A 15,534-nucleotide genomic window follows, 5' to 3' on the forward strand; every position below is an offset into this window, starting at 1 on the left:
TATGTACACTGTGAGTATCTTGTTTCATAGGTGTCCTGGGGAACTAGAATTGAGCTCAGCCAGCATCAAGGGCAATTTCTTGGTGCTATAGGCAATCAAGGCTAGAAGGTGTTGTGGGTGAGTGGTGGCCTTTGTGATGACTCTGTCTTCAAAGGACAGCAGGAAGGGTGCACAGAGAGGAAGACAAGCATCAGCACTCTACCATTGGCTGAGTATCAAGTGGGGAAAGTGGGGATGCTGTAAAAAGTCTTTCACTGGCTGGGTAATACCTCCCTGTCATTGTTAATGCTTCAGAGGCTTTGTAGATTTCTTTTGAGGATTCAGGGCCAGTCTGAAACCTTTTGGAGTACTGCTGATACCTTATGCAGCTGTGTCAACAGCCATGGATTGCTTATTGCTGCAAGACCAGCCATGTCAAGCTGTCGCTGAGGGAAGATGGTAGGAGATTGAGGAAAGCACACATACACACACACACACACACACACTCTCTCTCTCTCTCTCTCTCTCTCTCTCTCTCTCTCTCTCTCTCTCTCTCTCTCTCTCTCTCTCTCTCTCTCTCTCTCTACCTTGGAGACACCCTATCTACCTTGGAGAAAGCTGGGACCAGATGGGCTGTCAGCACCCAGAAGGCTGAGGGACTGAAAACAGTCCAGATTCTGGTTCAGCATATTTATTGACAGAGTTTTTTTCATAAAGGGAAGAGGCAAATCAGAATATTCAAAACAAGTTGCATTCAGCAGGTGCTGCAGCTTTAGCAATACAGGAAACAGAGGACCTGTGCTTAGAGATAGCTGAGCTCAATCTCTAGCTTGAAGGTTACGATGAGAGAAAGATCCTTTTGCTGTGCCTTATAGCCGATCAGCTAGTGCCATTTCAAGCCATGAGCAGGGGTGACAAGGCTCAGGACTGTTGCCCCAAGAACTCATATCTCTGCCCATGGACAGATGTAACCAGGCTCATGTCTCTGGCTCCCAACTTCTCCCCCTTTTTCTTTATCTAAATCTGCTGTTGCTGTTCCAAATGAAGATGATGTTGGATCCTTAATCCAGTGATTCTTCTTCCAACTGCCTGTGTGAGGACTATAAGAACAAAATAAAGAAATATCATTGCAAGTCCAATCACAATTAGATACCATGCAGAGTGTTTTATAACATTAGGAGATTTAAAGCCTTTCAATTTTTGCAAAATCATGTCAGCTATTTGTGTGGGAGAAGATTCCTCTATAGGAATCTTTTGTAACTGAATAATATCTTGGCTAAATTTCTGCAGATAAAAGGTAGTCTCTGAAGCTGACCGAATTCCTTGCAAATGAGCCTGTACTCATGTCCAATTCTACTGAGACTCACTATAATGAAGGCTGCTTATACACTTAGATTTTACCCATTCATGGCAAAGAAGGTCTTGTTTACATTTTAGAGCATTCAATTCATTGCCTAAAACAAGTACTTTTTATTCCAAAGTGTTTAGTCTGCCATTAGCCCTCTAAGCAAAATCAACCTATGTCTCAAAGGTTGGAAACACATTATGAGCCAATAGGTTTATGGCATGGCTGGTGTGGATGTTATTTGCCGGGGTAACATTAGAGGTGGCAAAAGAAGCTCTATGCATAACCAAGGACACTGCGCCAAAGACAGGAAGTGAGGTTACTCGCTTATGTCTAGCTAGTTGCGTATGCATCTCTTTAACAACTTGCAATATGGAGGGCTACTAAGGTTAATAGGAGTCATAGCAAAAGGTGGCTGGTGTAAAATTTAAAAGTTCTGCCCTTTACTTATGCTAGAGAGGCCATTTGTCAAGTTACAATCTCCACAAGTCACATTGTACAATTGTCCATCCTGGGTGACAACAAGCAGCACACAGGGATGGAATACACAGGCATAAATGCCAGTTCGATCTGCCTCTGCTCTATCATATTCTAATAAGGCCTATTCAGATTGGTTAAATCGATAACCATGAGAAGTTCCCATAAGTCCTGTTGCACAGGTCAATGGGAAGTCTAACTACTGGTATTACCCAAATACCCATGCTTGCTATATCTGCAGTACTGGAAGAATTTGTTGACCATAATACTAAGGAATAGTTGCTGAATGTCTAGGGGAAGGCAAAAGGAAGTAAACAATCTCTCCAGGGAGGAGCAGTCCATGACTTATACTCAATCTCATGAGAAACACAGGCAGTTAAAGTGAGTCACCAAGAGGCATTGAATGCATCAGTAAAATTAACCCCCACAAACTGAATTATCTCATCCCTTTCATGCCCAGTAGACATCATCCAGCCTTGCCTTTTTATGTATTTCTTTTACCTCTGGACAGACTTGAGGGGATCCAAAGCAAAGAGGAGGACCAGAACTTAATCCTGAATAATTAAAGGATTTATATTTGGGTTGTACATGATGACTGGCTGTTCCCGCAGTCAACCTGGTATCATTAGTTGTTACAATAATAAAAGGAGCATGTCAAGTAGTGGGGTGAAGGACTGGAGGTGAAGGCAAATATATCCAATAAATTCCTTGATTCCCTGCAGGACTTACCTGAATAGTTCTCAATAGCAAAAGAGAGAAGAATATACCTTCCAGCGGTCCCCAAATCCTCTTCTGTGGCAAAGGTTCCCTCTATGGACTGTTGTTTTCTGTCAGTGCTGCACACTGCCTCCTCCATATTGTTCTGCTCCTTCTAGAAAAACACAAGATTACCCTCAACCCTACACTAACAACCTATGCTGTCCCATCCATTGTCCAGTATCCTCCCATAAGACCATAGGACCAGCATCCAGAGGCTTAATGTCCCAATAGTTTTCAGCTGCAGTCAAGCCTTCACTACAAACATTTTTAAAAAAAAATTTAAATGGCCGGGCACTGGTGGCTCACGCCTGTAATGCTAGCTATTCAGAAGGCTGAGATCTGAGGATCGTGGGTCAAAGCCAGCCCAGGCAGGACAGTCCGTGAGACTCTTTATCTCCAATAAAACCACTCAGAAAACCAGAAGTGGCTCTGTGGCTCAAGTCATAGAGCACTCGTCTTGAGCTAAAGAACTAAGAGACAGTGCGCAGGCCCAGAGTTCAAGCCCCAGGACCGACAAGAATATAAAAGAAATTTAAGTGTAGAGCGCCAAATGAAGGATCTTGGAAGGTGAAAGGACAATTCCTGCCCCAGCTCCCCCTTTTAATTTTTCCAATTGAGGCTTTAGCATGCCATTAGGTTCAACTGTTGTTCACCTTGGGGATTATAAGGAGTGCCTGTGGTATGAGCAATGCAAAAGCTAGAGCACAAATTAGCAAACTTTGTGGAAGGATAAGCAGATCTGTTATCATTTTGTATATGGCAGGGGGCACCGAAGCATCCAAAAGATGAAAAATACCATGACTGGCAGCCTTTCCTATTTTGGGAGAGGCAAAAATGAAACCTGAACAAGTATGCTAACAAGTACAAATTTTTGTTTTCCAAAGGAAGTGACATGAAGTTACATCCATTTGCCATATAGCATTAGGGCTGAGCCCTTCCAGATTGAAGCCATCTTGGGGAAGAGACTGGAGAATAATGAATCAAGGGTATTTTTTAAAAAAAAAAAAAAACAATTTGTCTAGCTTTTTCTCAAGTGTTCCAAAACTGTTTATGTAAAAGCAGCATTTTGATGAAAAAAATGGAGTGATTTTGTTGAGCTCTTTGTAACTTACTGGAATTGATTACCCTGGCAACTGGGGAATCTACTTGTTTTTTTTAAAATTTTATTGTAAAGGTGATTTATATAAGGTTCAGCTGAAAGGAGACCATCATGTGGTTCAGGCAGAAAAAGAGTTTATTGCAGGGAAAGCATCCTACTGGCCTACACAAGATGGAGGGTGTGAGGGGGAGCAAGGGATGCAGGTGAAGCGAATGGAAAGGGAAGCGAGGTAAGGGGCAAGGGAAAGGCTGCATGGGTACCAGGAGCAAAACAAGAAAAGGCAGAACTAACCATGGAGACTGATACATAGGGAAAGGGTGGGGAGGAGAAACGGCCTCAGCCAAGACCTCAGGGCCTGGGGTGTCTCCCACTGCCTCCAGGTGGGCCACTTATGTGGGTTAGAAATGATTGGGGACAGGGAGGGCTCTTGGGAAGGAGTCACGTGTGCACCCAAGAAGAACAATGGGGAAGGGGTCATTTTTTCCCAGGCAGATCTAACATTGTACAGATGGGTTACAGGTGCGTAAGTCACTATCATTTTTAAAATATAAAGTGATTCCAGTGGATGAAGGTAGCCCGAGCTGCAAAAGTCCCATGGGTTCCATAACCTTGTTGACAGCTCTTAAGTCCTGTAATAATCTATATTTACCAGCAGATTTTTTTAAAATAATGAATATGCGAGTATTCCATGAGCTATTGGTGGGACAGATATGCCCTGCTCATTTACTGATTGATGTGCTATTTCTAGCTTCTCCCTATTAAGGGGCCTCTGATCTACCCAGACTGGCTCTTCAGAGTACCATTTTATTTTATCTGCAGTGTTTTGAGCTAGAGAACTCATCACTGGCCCAAGGGAAAGAGGAATCATAACCTAAACCCTGCCTATGCTGATGAGGTTGAGGCTGAATGGGTGAAACATTACCTTGAATTTTTTCCTAAGCCTTGAGTTGGCAAGTACCCTTGATTTAGCATTTGATTTATAACTACTGGAGAGGGACTGTACCAATTGGCACAAAATTAACTGGTAAGATGTCCTTTCCCCACAGTGTGACAGGGAGATCAGCAAGAATACAGGGAGTGAAAGGCCCACTCTGATCCTGTCATTTCAACCTTAAAAGTTGAAAGCTTTCCAATAATCTTTTAGATTGACCCAGCCCTGCAATAAGGTATTAGTAGGATTAGAGGTCCAGCTAGATGGCCAATGTCTAGCTGCAATCACTGAAATATCTGCTCCAGTATCCAAGCAGCCCAAAAAGTGCTTTCCATTAATTCATCATTGTGTTCCTGGCCTATTTTGAGGGATTTTCTTTCTTTCCAAAATGCTTTTGATGACCCAAAACCTTGTTCACCTTAGGGGATTGAGTTAATGTTTTTCTTCTCTTGACACTGAGCAGCAATACCAGTTGTGTTATTCTCTGGCCTAACTGAATACCTTGAGTTGCTTTTGTGGGGTGAACCATAATCTTGTTGTAAATTTAATTTTATTGTGAAGGTGATGTACAGAGGGGTTACAGTCACATACGTAAGGTAATGAGTACATTTCTTATGGAATATTGTTACTCCTTCCTTCATTTTTCTCCCATTTCCCCTTCTCCTCAACTCCCCCTCCCCTGAAGTTGTAAGGTTCATTTCCATCATATTGTCCTGTGAGCATCACTATTGCATTGGTTGACACTTTCTCCTTTATGTCACCATTTTGTTGTTCCTCTTCATTTCTCCAAATCAGATAAACATATATACAAGACACAGGGTACCAAAATCAAATACAGTGACAACAAGGGATAAATCAAAGGGAGGGGGGAGAAAAAAGAAACAACGTCACACAGTACATTAAAAACAAGAACAACAACAAAGAAACCTTCTTCTTTCCATATCTTGGAGTTCATTTTCATTAGCATCATCTTACATGGTCATATGTATGTATCTATTGATCTATTGTGATCCTCTGCTAGGACTATCCTAGACATATACTAATTATTACAAATGAGGGAAAGCATGGAGCCTAGGTTTCTTTGGGTCAAGCTTACTTCACTTAAAATGAAATACACTTAGAGCTCAAAATATGAAATCCCCAAAAACAAATCCTCAAAGACACAACCGCCATATTCACAAGTGGGCTAGAGACTTAAAGAGAGACATCTCTGAAGAGGAAATAAGAATTGTCAATAGACACATGAAGAAAAGCTCAACATCTCTGGCCATAAAAGAAATGCAAATCAAAACAACATTGAGATTCCACCTCACCCCAGTTAGAATGGCTATAAGCAAGAACTCTAATAACAACAGATGCTGGGGGGGATGTGGCCAAAAGGGAATGATACTACACTGTTGGTGGGAGTGTAAACTTGTTCAACCACTCTGGAAAGCAGTATGGAGATTCCTCAAAAGACTCCCCATAGAGCTCCCCTATGACCCAGAAATCCCACTCTTTTACCCAAATGACCACAAACAAGGCACAATCATGTTCACTGCAGCATTATTTACCAGAGCTAAGATGTGGAACCAATCTAGTTGCCCCAGATTATAAATTCTAGTCCTGATTGACAGGTTCTTGATCAGGAGTTAATTTGAATTGGGTGATGGAACAGAGGTCCAGTTCTGTGTGTCCTGCTGTGGCCCTATAAAGAGTCTTAATGGTTGGCCATTCTGGTCCTGAGGAGAAGTAAAGATTACTTCCCCCAAGGTTTGGGGGGAGGGGGGAGAAGAGTTGGCCCCTCTATCTGTTTCCCAGAACCAAACGATTTCCCTCCAAATCTCTCTTAAAGCCTTTTGCAGTGGGGGCAAATTCCAAGTTTTCTTATTCCCCACACCAGAGGCTGTCTGCACTGTCTAGCCAAGTGATGATGCTTCCCACAATTGAAGGATCTCTTGCTTTTGAATAATTCCTTCCTGCCTTTAAGAGCAGCAGCTGCCAAGGCAGCTCCTCAGATGTGGGCTGGGCCTCTTCCTGCACACAGACAGATTATTTCTGAAAGAGTATTCTTTCTCCAATGTGGCTGAAGGGCTGCCTTACCTGTAGGATTTTTTTCAAAAGTGAATTGTTTCACGATAATTCCCCTGCTTCTACATCTGAGGTAAGTCTACCTATATCTCTTACTAATCTGCTAATAAATTCTTGAGAGGGCCAATGAGGACCTTGGGTCAAACTGGTTAACGTGATTCCTCTGTCCCCATCTCCTGGAGGAGGAAATTCCTTCCATACCTGTCTTGCCAACTGTGCTATGGTCATGTAGACTCCTAAAGGAACAGGAAGTTGCCGCCGCCCTCCTTGGTATTGAGCCTGACCCAACATCATGTCCAAAGTAACATTTCCATTTGGGTGCCTGTGGCAATGATCCTGACACAACTCAGTATAGGCTATTTTCCACAATTGATAGTAACCTCCTTTAAAAGCTGCCCTGGCAAGATCAGCCTGGTCCTGTGGAAGAAAAGCTATTGTGACCAGGCAGTCAAGGATATGCATGGTGAAGTGGGCCATAGGCCCATAAGCTTCAACAGCTTTTTATTTTTTTTAATTCCTTTAGGGTTTTAAAAGGAACTGGCTCCGGATCTCAAGTATTTTGCCCATGGTTTTTTGGATCAAGTCTTCAAACACAGGGAAAGGCTGGAAACCAGGCAAATCCTCTGCTGCTCTCTATGCCTCTTTAAGGGCAGCCTATAAAGGTGAGGGACCTGAGGTTTTCTTTTGGCTGAGCTGGAAGCTCTAGGCTCATGACATGAGAGAGAGGATAATTTTGTGCCATATGATCCTAGACTATGATGTGAAAAGTGCCCCTGTCTGAATCACTACTTTCCTGATTCAGGGTCCCAGCCTGTGATGACAGGGCACTAGCTGGTGCTGTTGTCTCGGAACTATTCATATCCTTGTATCATGGTGGAAAGGTTTTGAATTATACCCCTGTCAAGGTGGAGGAGGAAGGCACCTTTCTAATACCCCAATTATCATCAGGACATTCATTGATAAGCACCCACAAACAAATATGGGAACACTGGTCCCTCTGCTATATCTCAATCCTATTTTGCTTGCCAACCTTCTCCCGAGTATCTTTTTAGAGTGTTCTGTGTGGGGAACAAGTCTATTGAACGAAGTTTAAAAATTCCTGTAGCTCATCCCATCACTTTTTTTTTCCCCTCCGTTGCTTGTGGGGCCTGAACTCTGGGCCTGGGCGCTGTCCCTCAGCTCTTCAGCTCAAGGCGAGCGCTCTACCACTTGAGCCACAGTGCCACTTCCGTCTTTTTCTGCTTATGTGGTGCTGAGGAATCGAACCCAGGGCCTCATGCATGCAAGGCAAGCACTCTACCACTGAGCCGCCTTGCCAGCCCCAGCTCCCTTCACTTTTAATATAGCCTTGAGAGTCTGCACATACAGATCTCACTTCATTGATTGATTTTTTTCCCATCTTTCCCACCTGGCTATAATCTACTCCCCTACCCCCCATTATATCGGGCCCCTGTGGAGAGAATCTCCTTACCTTAAGCCAGTGAAGTTTCCTTGTACTCAGGTCAAGTTTCTCTTCACGTGCCATTTGTTATGGAACAGCGGTGTCAAGCTGTCTCTGAGGGAAGATGGCAGTGGCAGGAGATTGAGGAAAACACACAAACACACACAGAAACAAACACAGTCAGTATATTTCACAAGGGGTTGATAGCTAAAATGTATGAAGAACTTCAAAAACTTAATGGTAAAAAGAAAGTCGAACTCAAATAACATAATTAGAAATGAGAAATGAAATAGACATTTCTACAAGAAGACATACAAATGGCCAAATGGATGTGTGAAAAAAAATTAAACATCACTGATCATTAGAAAAATGCAAATCAAAAGGCAAAAGGAGATACTACCTCTAGTAAGAATGGCTATTATCAAAAACATAAGGGAGCCCAGGAGTACTTTCCATTCTGGTGAGAGTTAAGGAAGGAGAAAGGGGAAAAGAGTAAAGAGGCAGAGGCAGCCTGGAAGGAAGGTGAGGGGTTGGGGTAGGGGTGGGAGTACAGTCCTCCAGCAGACCTGAAGTCCCAGGGCTTTTGTGATGAAGCAGGACTATGCTGACTGGGCAGTCAGATCAAATGGAACTCACCAGTAGATGGCTGGACTAGCCTTCTCCCTGACTATACTGTTCCAGTAGGTCTTGCCAGGCCACAGGTGCCCCTGCCTAGCCTGCTGCCTGGCCCCAGTCCCTATGCCTGTGCCTTGGTTATTGGGTAGGCTATTAAGAACCTCTCCTCACCCTGGGTCTCTGCACCCACCTCTCCTCCCCCCAGCATCTGTCCCACCCCCGCCCCACAGAAACACTTGCAACCGCTTCTCCTTGTCCTTCTGTGTGTCCTGTGCCTGCTTCTTCTGGAGTGGACACCCATGCCTGCACCTGCCTTTCCTCTCTCTGAGGTCCATACACTGAGCCAACACTCACCTTTCCTCACCCTGGCACTGACACACCTTCCCTGCCTCTCCAGGCCAGTACTGGATGACTAATGATGCTCTAGGGAAGATACCTCCAAAAGGGAGGACGCCTCTGCCTAGCCCTTGGGTACCACGCTCTTTATCTTGTTGTTGAAGTGGACACCAAGAAAATGTATTAGTAAAGCAACATGAAAAAAGATAGTACACCACCAAGACAGAGGTGAGGACACATCTGATAACAGGTGCAATGAGTGTTTAACATCATGGGTATTTATGGTGTATTAATGTGTATTATGTGTATTTATGTTGTTATAGTTTTATCAGTTCAACTGAGAGGTTTTAGGAATTACCTCCTCATTGAACTTTGATCATTGATATCTGGGCATACCTTCAAAGCAAGGATGCATTTTGCTATGTACTTCTTTTAAGATAGGTATTCATCCTCTTCATCCCACAAAGTTTCAGGGCATAGAAAAATATATGTAAGTTATATGAAACAATTTCACATGAATGACCTTACCTCAAATCCGAGTAGGGCTATGGGAAGAGAAGGTGTTTTTATGTGTGTTAGCTTTTGTCACTGTGACAAAACACCTGCAACAAGAACACCATCAGGGAGGAAGCATTTATTGCAGCTCACAATTTCAGAGCTGTCGATCCAACCATGCTGACCCCACTGTTTCTGGGTTTGTGGTGAGAGAGTATATCATGGTGAGAGGACATGGTGGAGCTGATTCACTCTTCTCATGGCAGCTAGGAACAACAAAGAATTCCATGAAAGAGACATAAACAAAATAACCTTCAAAATCATGCCTCCAGGGAACCACTTTCTCCATTCTGGGTTAAACTACCACAATTACCTGATAAAACAAGGCCCATGCCTGCTATCACCACTCTTAAGACAATCACACTGCTACCTATATCCAAGAAATGCCCCTAAACCACTCCTAACTCCCCACTTTGGTGGTAGGTGAAATTGGAAAACTATAATATAGCTCCCACCTGCCAATCCAAAATGACCATCATGAAGGGCTCATTTTGTGGAGAGACACTATGAACCCCCAGCTTGATCCAAACCAAGCTTAAATTGTCATAGATACCATTAGTAGCATTCAGAGCTCTCTTGGTGAGGCCCTCTTTCAAGCTATGGAGTGTATTCCCACTTTAGTCTAACTTTTACTTTAGCAAACCTGTGCTTTTCTCAAATTTCTTGTGTGCATTTCATTCACTTGTATGTTTGAGGCACCAAGAGCCTAGGATGATACCTAATTGAGACTTCCTATAATGTATTTGCAAGTTCAGACCATCAGAGGACTAAACAGTTGATCAGATCCTGCTTGTTAACACAAGCCTACAATGGTAGCTGTGGTGGCTAAGGCTGGAAGACCATGAGTTTGAAGCTGACGTTGGCTGTCTCTAAATACATAACCGTTGATGAGGTCAGAGCCGAGATGATCTGTCTCTAGAAACATTCTCACAGATATACACACAGAGGTATGTTTTAGTAATCGCCTTTGCCAATCCAATTCAATGCAATCCAGTCAAGTTATACATACGTGCACACATCCATAAAATCTGTTTGTGTTTAGTCGAGTTAGAAAGTAAGTTTCTGACTGTAAGTGAAATGTGAAATGAAGTTCAACACTGGATTATGAAATATGAGATCACTTGGCAAAGGACAATCTGCCCAAATCACTGGATTGTTAAAAGCTGTTTAAATTTAGACAATAAATTAATTCTAAAAGTGATCATTTGCTCAGTAATCAAATGGGGGTAATGAAATACTTATATCACAGCAGTAGTGAACATTAAAATAATAGTACAAATATGAAAATTTTAATAAACATCTACAAGAAGAGATATTGTCCTTGCTTTTGTTGTTATTGCTACTGTATTATTTTGACATCTTGGAAAAATTACCTATAATGATGTGTATAAATCAAAAAATAAAAAAGCTGCATCTTTAAAGTAGGTTCCCCTTAGGGGAAAGGGAAGTTCTTCTGTCCTACAGCCTTCAGATTACCCACTTCCATCCAGTGTGTTATTAATGGAACTTAGAAAGGTAGGATAGAGTCATAACTAGAAATACTTCTCTTGGATATGATTTCTTGCTGCTATGATGTGGTCCTTGTTTAGCCCTGTTGAATTCTATCATATGATAGATAGATAGATAGATAGATAGATAGATAGATAGATAGATAGATACATACATACATACATACATACACACATACATACACGTATACATACACACATAAATACATACCATAATTTTAGAAGTATGAAAAAAAGGTTACCATGAGGACAATCTGGTGGGAAGTGTGTTAAAATGGAATTTGCAAGAATTACTAAAAAGAAAAAAAAAGTAAAATCTGCCCTGTTCATACAAGGCCAAGACCCCCTCCCCGCTCCCCCACAAGATGTAACGGGATAAGTGTGCTCACATGTCCAGGTCCACAGCTCGTTTTCTATGAAGAGACTTCTAGAGGAGGAAGCGAGGGGAGGAACCTGAGGGCTGAGGAGGTGGGGATATTCACTGTATTATGCTGGAGGAGTCATCTCCACCGCCCGGAGGGGTCAGCTCTGCAGAGCCCCGATGGTGCCTTCAGCCTGACCTGGCCCTCACCTGTCTTCCAGCTCAGGAGATTCAGGCAGGCCCTAGGGGACAAGGTGGAGGTTCAGCCGGGAACTGAGTTGAGGCCACCGCAGGAGGCCGGACAGCACTCCAGAGAACCCACTTCCGCCCCTCTCATTGGCCGCGGGAGGACCCGTGCAGGGGGCGGATGTGACCTCACCACTTCCGCCCCGAGGTGTTTGTCCGTTCCACTGGCTTCCTGTCCGTGATCGGTTTGAAAGTCCCTCTCGTCAGTACCTCCGGGATCTGGAGGAGTTGGAACTTGCTCTGAGACTTGTGGAAGGACGACTCACTGGACCCTGAGGTGAGAGCGGAGGGCGTTGTGAGCAAGCCTCCAACCCATCTGCTGATGGACGTGGCTAAATTATCCGGCCCGGTCTCCTTTGTTCTTTTTTTTTTTTTGGGTCCAGTCATGGGGCCTGAACTCTGGGCCTGGGCACTGTCCCTCAGCTCTTCAGCTCAAGGCTAGCACTCTACCACTTGAGCCACAGCGCCACTTCCGGCTTTTTTCTTTTTGGTTATGTGGTGCTGAGGAATAGAACCCAGGGCCTTCAACTTCCCAGCCCCCTGTCTCCTTTTCTAGCCTGGATACCACTGAGTTGAGGTTCTGAGGGAGGCTAGAGGGGACGCCAGACAACCCACTTCCGTTCCTCAGATCAGCTATTGGACGATTCGCACACGGAAGCGGATGTAACCACCACTTCCGCCCCAGACGGGAGAGCCGTTAGAAGTCTCTAACCGGTGAATGTATTTTGAGTCTGTAAATTGGCGCAGTTCTCAACTAATTCCTGTGTTCCCACTTCTCCCTCATCTTTCCATCCTTCCCTCCCTACCCCTTTTTCTGCCTGAAGGAACCCTGGGAGTCATAGTGTTGGTCTAAATTCTTCGGAGTTGAGAAGTTTGTAGTCTCTAAAGGATCAAGGTGAGATATGAGGGTGGACAATGGATAACTCCCCAAAGAGGGCCCCAAATAGTTACACCTTCCCTTTGTTGTCATCTGAGCCCCACATGGGGATGTGTAGCAAGAACAGCACCACCACGCCTACTTTGGGAGTCACAGCCTTAGACATAAAGAGTTCAGGAAGACACAGGAAACTCTCCCTTCCTTTATATTTCGAAATAATCCAGCCCAGCCTCCCATTTTAACCCCGGGACCACAAGAGATCCAACTAACCAGTATTATAGGTCCCTGCCATCATCCACCCCTCCCCTATACCTTTCACCTTAGGTAACCATGGGAGTCAGAGTCTTGGTGTGAGGTAAATAGAGGGTCAAAGTGCTGCACACTGTGTGGTCAAGGTAAAAGCTGAAGAAAAATCAAAGTGAAATCCTTATTGTGAGGTTACTAAACAGTTTAGCCCTCTCTTTACTTCATGCCTCAGTCCCAGCAGGACCACAAGGGACCCTCTCATTAAGCTAGCCTGGCCCCACCCCTCCCCCATAAACTGCATCCTTACATTTGTCCCCCAGTTCTAACAGAGGTGTAAGCTGGCATTGAGAGGAGCCATTGTTGGACCACAGAAAGTGTTGCCTAGGATGTGCCAGGAGTGAAGGTAAGAACTCAGTAGGTCCAATATCCACAAGGGGCCACAAAGAATTTCTCCATCTGGCAGTTGTCCCTGGGCAGGTGTGCAAGATACAAGGTCCCCTCACTAACTTTTGCTCCACTTCAAAGAGGTGAGACCTTATTCTAACACCTTGCCTCAGGCCAACTGGAGTGGAGGATGGGATCTCAGCTCTGCTAGGATAAAGTTGATATCCAGAATAAACACAGGGGACCTTCTTCTCCCTCCCCCAGACCAGTATGGATCTCAAAGACAGGAACCTCCTCTCCCATTGCATTGAAGTCACAGTGATGTCCTTTAAGGATGAAGACATACATAGAGATCAAGTGAGGACTGCTTGGTGTCTCTGCCAAGAGCTCCAGGGCCAGAAGTTGAGAACATGTTTCCTTTGATTAAACAGGAGATGACACTCAGGAGTCAATACGGAGTTACACCTTGAAAGTTTACCATGGTCCCCATCTATCCGAAAACATAGTACTCAGCACATTGTCTAGCTTCACATGCTCTTCTGACACCTGTCAATTCTCACACAACCACTGGCACTATTAGCATCTTTTCACACAACCACTGGCACTATTAGCATCTTCTTTTCATACACGCTCATGGGACAAGACCAGCTAGGAAATGTGTGACCCTAAAGCACCCCCCAAACCAAAGTCCAGTAATAGGCTTTTTAGTAATAGACTTTTGTGAGAGCTCCTAAGGCTACAGTTCTCAGCTTAGGTCATGCATATGTTCCCTCTCTCATCTAGGTCTTCGAAGCCCCATCACTGAAGTCCTGCAAACTGTGACCTTCTCTGTTCAAGAAAAGTCATGCAGCGTCGTGCTCAGAAAGGCCAGCACAGCAAGCGTGCACTTGGCCCTAGGGCTCAAAGGCAGGCACCCAGCCCAATGATACAACTAATTCCTATTGCATTAGATGTGTCCTCTTTTGCTGCCACCTCTTTTCCCACCACTCTGATCCCCATCACCCAAAATGGGTTGCCTGCTGAGATCCAGCATGGTTTCCAGAGTTCTCAGAGAGTGTTAGCTACCCCCATGCGCTTGTGCTCCCTTCTGTATGGCCACTTCAGTCAGGCTTCCTGGACTCAAGAAAACTTGTGTCTCCAGGGTAGCATGATCGATCCTGAGTCTTTGCAGGAGGATGCATTATCTTTAGTGCTCCTCATGATCCTCAAATATGAGAAACATGAGGTGGTTACCAGGGCAGAAATGATGACCTGCATCCTCAGAAGCCACTGTGCTTATTTTCCTGTCATCTTTAGTAGAGCGGTTGATTGTATGCAGCTGGTATTTGGCATTGATGTGAAGGAAGTGGAGCCCAACAGCCACTCCTACATCCTTGTCATTACCCTGGGGCTCACCTATGATGGCATGCTTAGTGATGTCCAAGGCATGCCAAAGACTGGCCTCCTGATAGTCATCCTGGCCATCATATTTATGGAGGGCAACCACGCTCCTGAATCTGCAGTCTGGGATATTCTTTGTAAAATGGGTGTGTGTGTTCAGCAGAAGCATGACATCTATGGAGATCCCAGAAAGTTAATAACAGTAGATTTTGTGCAGGAGCAGTACCTAGAATACCAGCAGGTGCCCAACAGTTTTCCTGCCCGCTTTGAGTTCCTGTGGGGCCCAAGAGCCCATGCTGAAACAACCAAAGTTAAAGTCTTAGAGCACTGGGCTAAGTTTACTGGGTGTGATCCCAGATGCTTTCCATTCTTATATGAAGAGGCTTTGAGAGATGACCAGCAGAGCACCCACACATGAGTAGTAGTCATAGACGTATTGTGGTGGGAGGCTCATTAGTTTCCAATAGCAGCTCCTGCTCCATGTTACATGAAACCATTTTTTTACTTTGTATTTAAAAAGTGAGAGCCTTCTTAGTAGAGCCCAGGACCTGTTGAGGGGAAAGTGCTGCGTACAATTATGTCATTCTGTTGTATTTGTGTAACTCTCCCTTTCAATTGAATGTTTATCTAACTTCAGAATGGAAAATTGTAAATGACAATAGTCACATCTATTTGCTGTTAATATAATTTAGGAGTGAATCTTCCTAATTTTTCAACCAGTTGCCAAAACATAAGACTTCAATATTATATAAAGAAATGGATAAATGAAATGTTAATTCTTGACTTCTTCAATTGACTTCCCTGTGACATTAAAAAATATGTATGTTGATCTGGATTTTTCTGCGCTCTAACTTGAATGTAGATGAAAGTACATCTTAATAAATGTGTTCCCCAACTTACTGTTCCATTCATTCTTCACCCCTTC

General features: G+C 44.0%; 1 protein-coding gene across 2 annotated transcripts; it reads left to right on the forward strand.

Annotated features, from left to right (window-relative positions):
* The first annotated feature begins 11,892 nt into the window (after nucleotides 1-11,892).
* Nucleotides 11,893-15,357, forward strand: LOC138839310 (melanoma-associated antigen 10-like). Of its 2 annotated transcripts, XM_070038881.1 has the most exons (4): nucleotides 11,893-11,999; nucleotides 12,547-12,617; nucleotides 13,166-13,248; nucleotides 14,013-15,357. In XM_070038881.1, exon 4 carries the CDS (start codon nucleotides 14,074-14,076, stop codon nucleotides 15,025-15,027), a length of 954 nt encoding a protein of 317 aa, XP_069894982.1. In that variant the 5' UTR covers nucleotides 11,893-11,999; nucleotides 12,547-12,617; nucleotides 13,166-13,248; nucleotides 14,013-14,073; the 3' UTR covers nucleotides 15,028-15,357. The 2 variants fall into 2 exon arrangements, with proteins under 2 accessions (XP_069894982.1, XP_069894983.1); XM_070038882.1 differs by lacking the exon at nucleotides 11,893-11,999 and having other exon boundaries at nucleotides 12,448-12,617.
* The last annotated feature ends 177 nt before the right edge of the window (nucleotides 15,358-15,534 follow it).

The sequence above is a fragment of the Dipodomys merriami genome, unplaced genomic scaffold (assembly GCF_024711535.1).
Source record: "Dipodomys merriami isolate MVZ:Mamm:240054 unplaced genomic scaffold, mDipMer1.0.p SCAF_3, whole genome shotgun sequence".
NCBI classification, from domain to species: Eukaryota; Metazoa; Chordata; class Mammalia; order Rodentia; family Heteromyidae; genus Dipodomys; species Dipodomys merriami.

Excerpts from the sequence above, each read along its gene's own strand:
- LOC138839310 (XM_070038881.1), top strand. The coding sequence starts at position 14,074 with ATGCAGCGTCGTGCTCAGAAAGGCCAGCACAGCAAGCGTGCACTTGGC.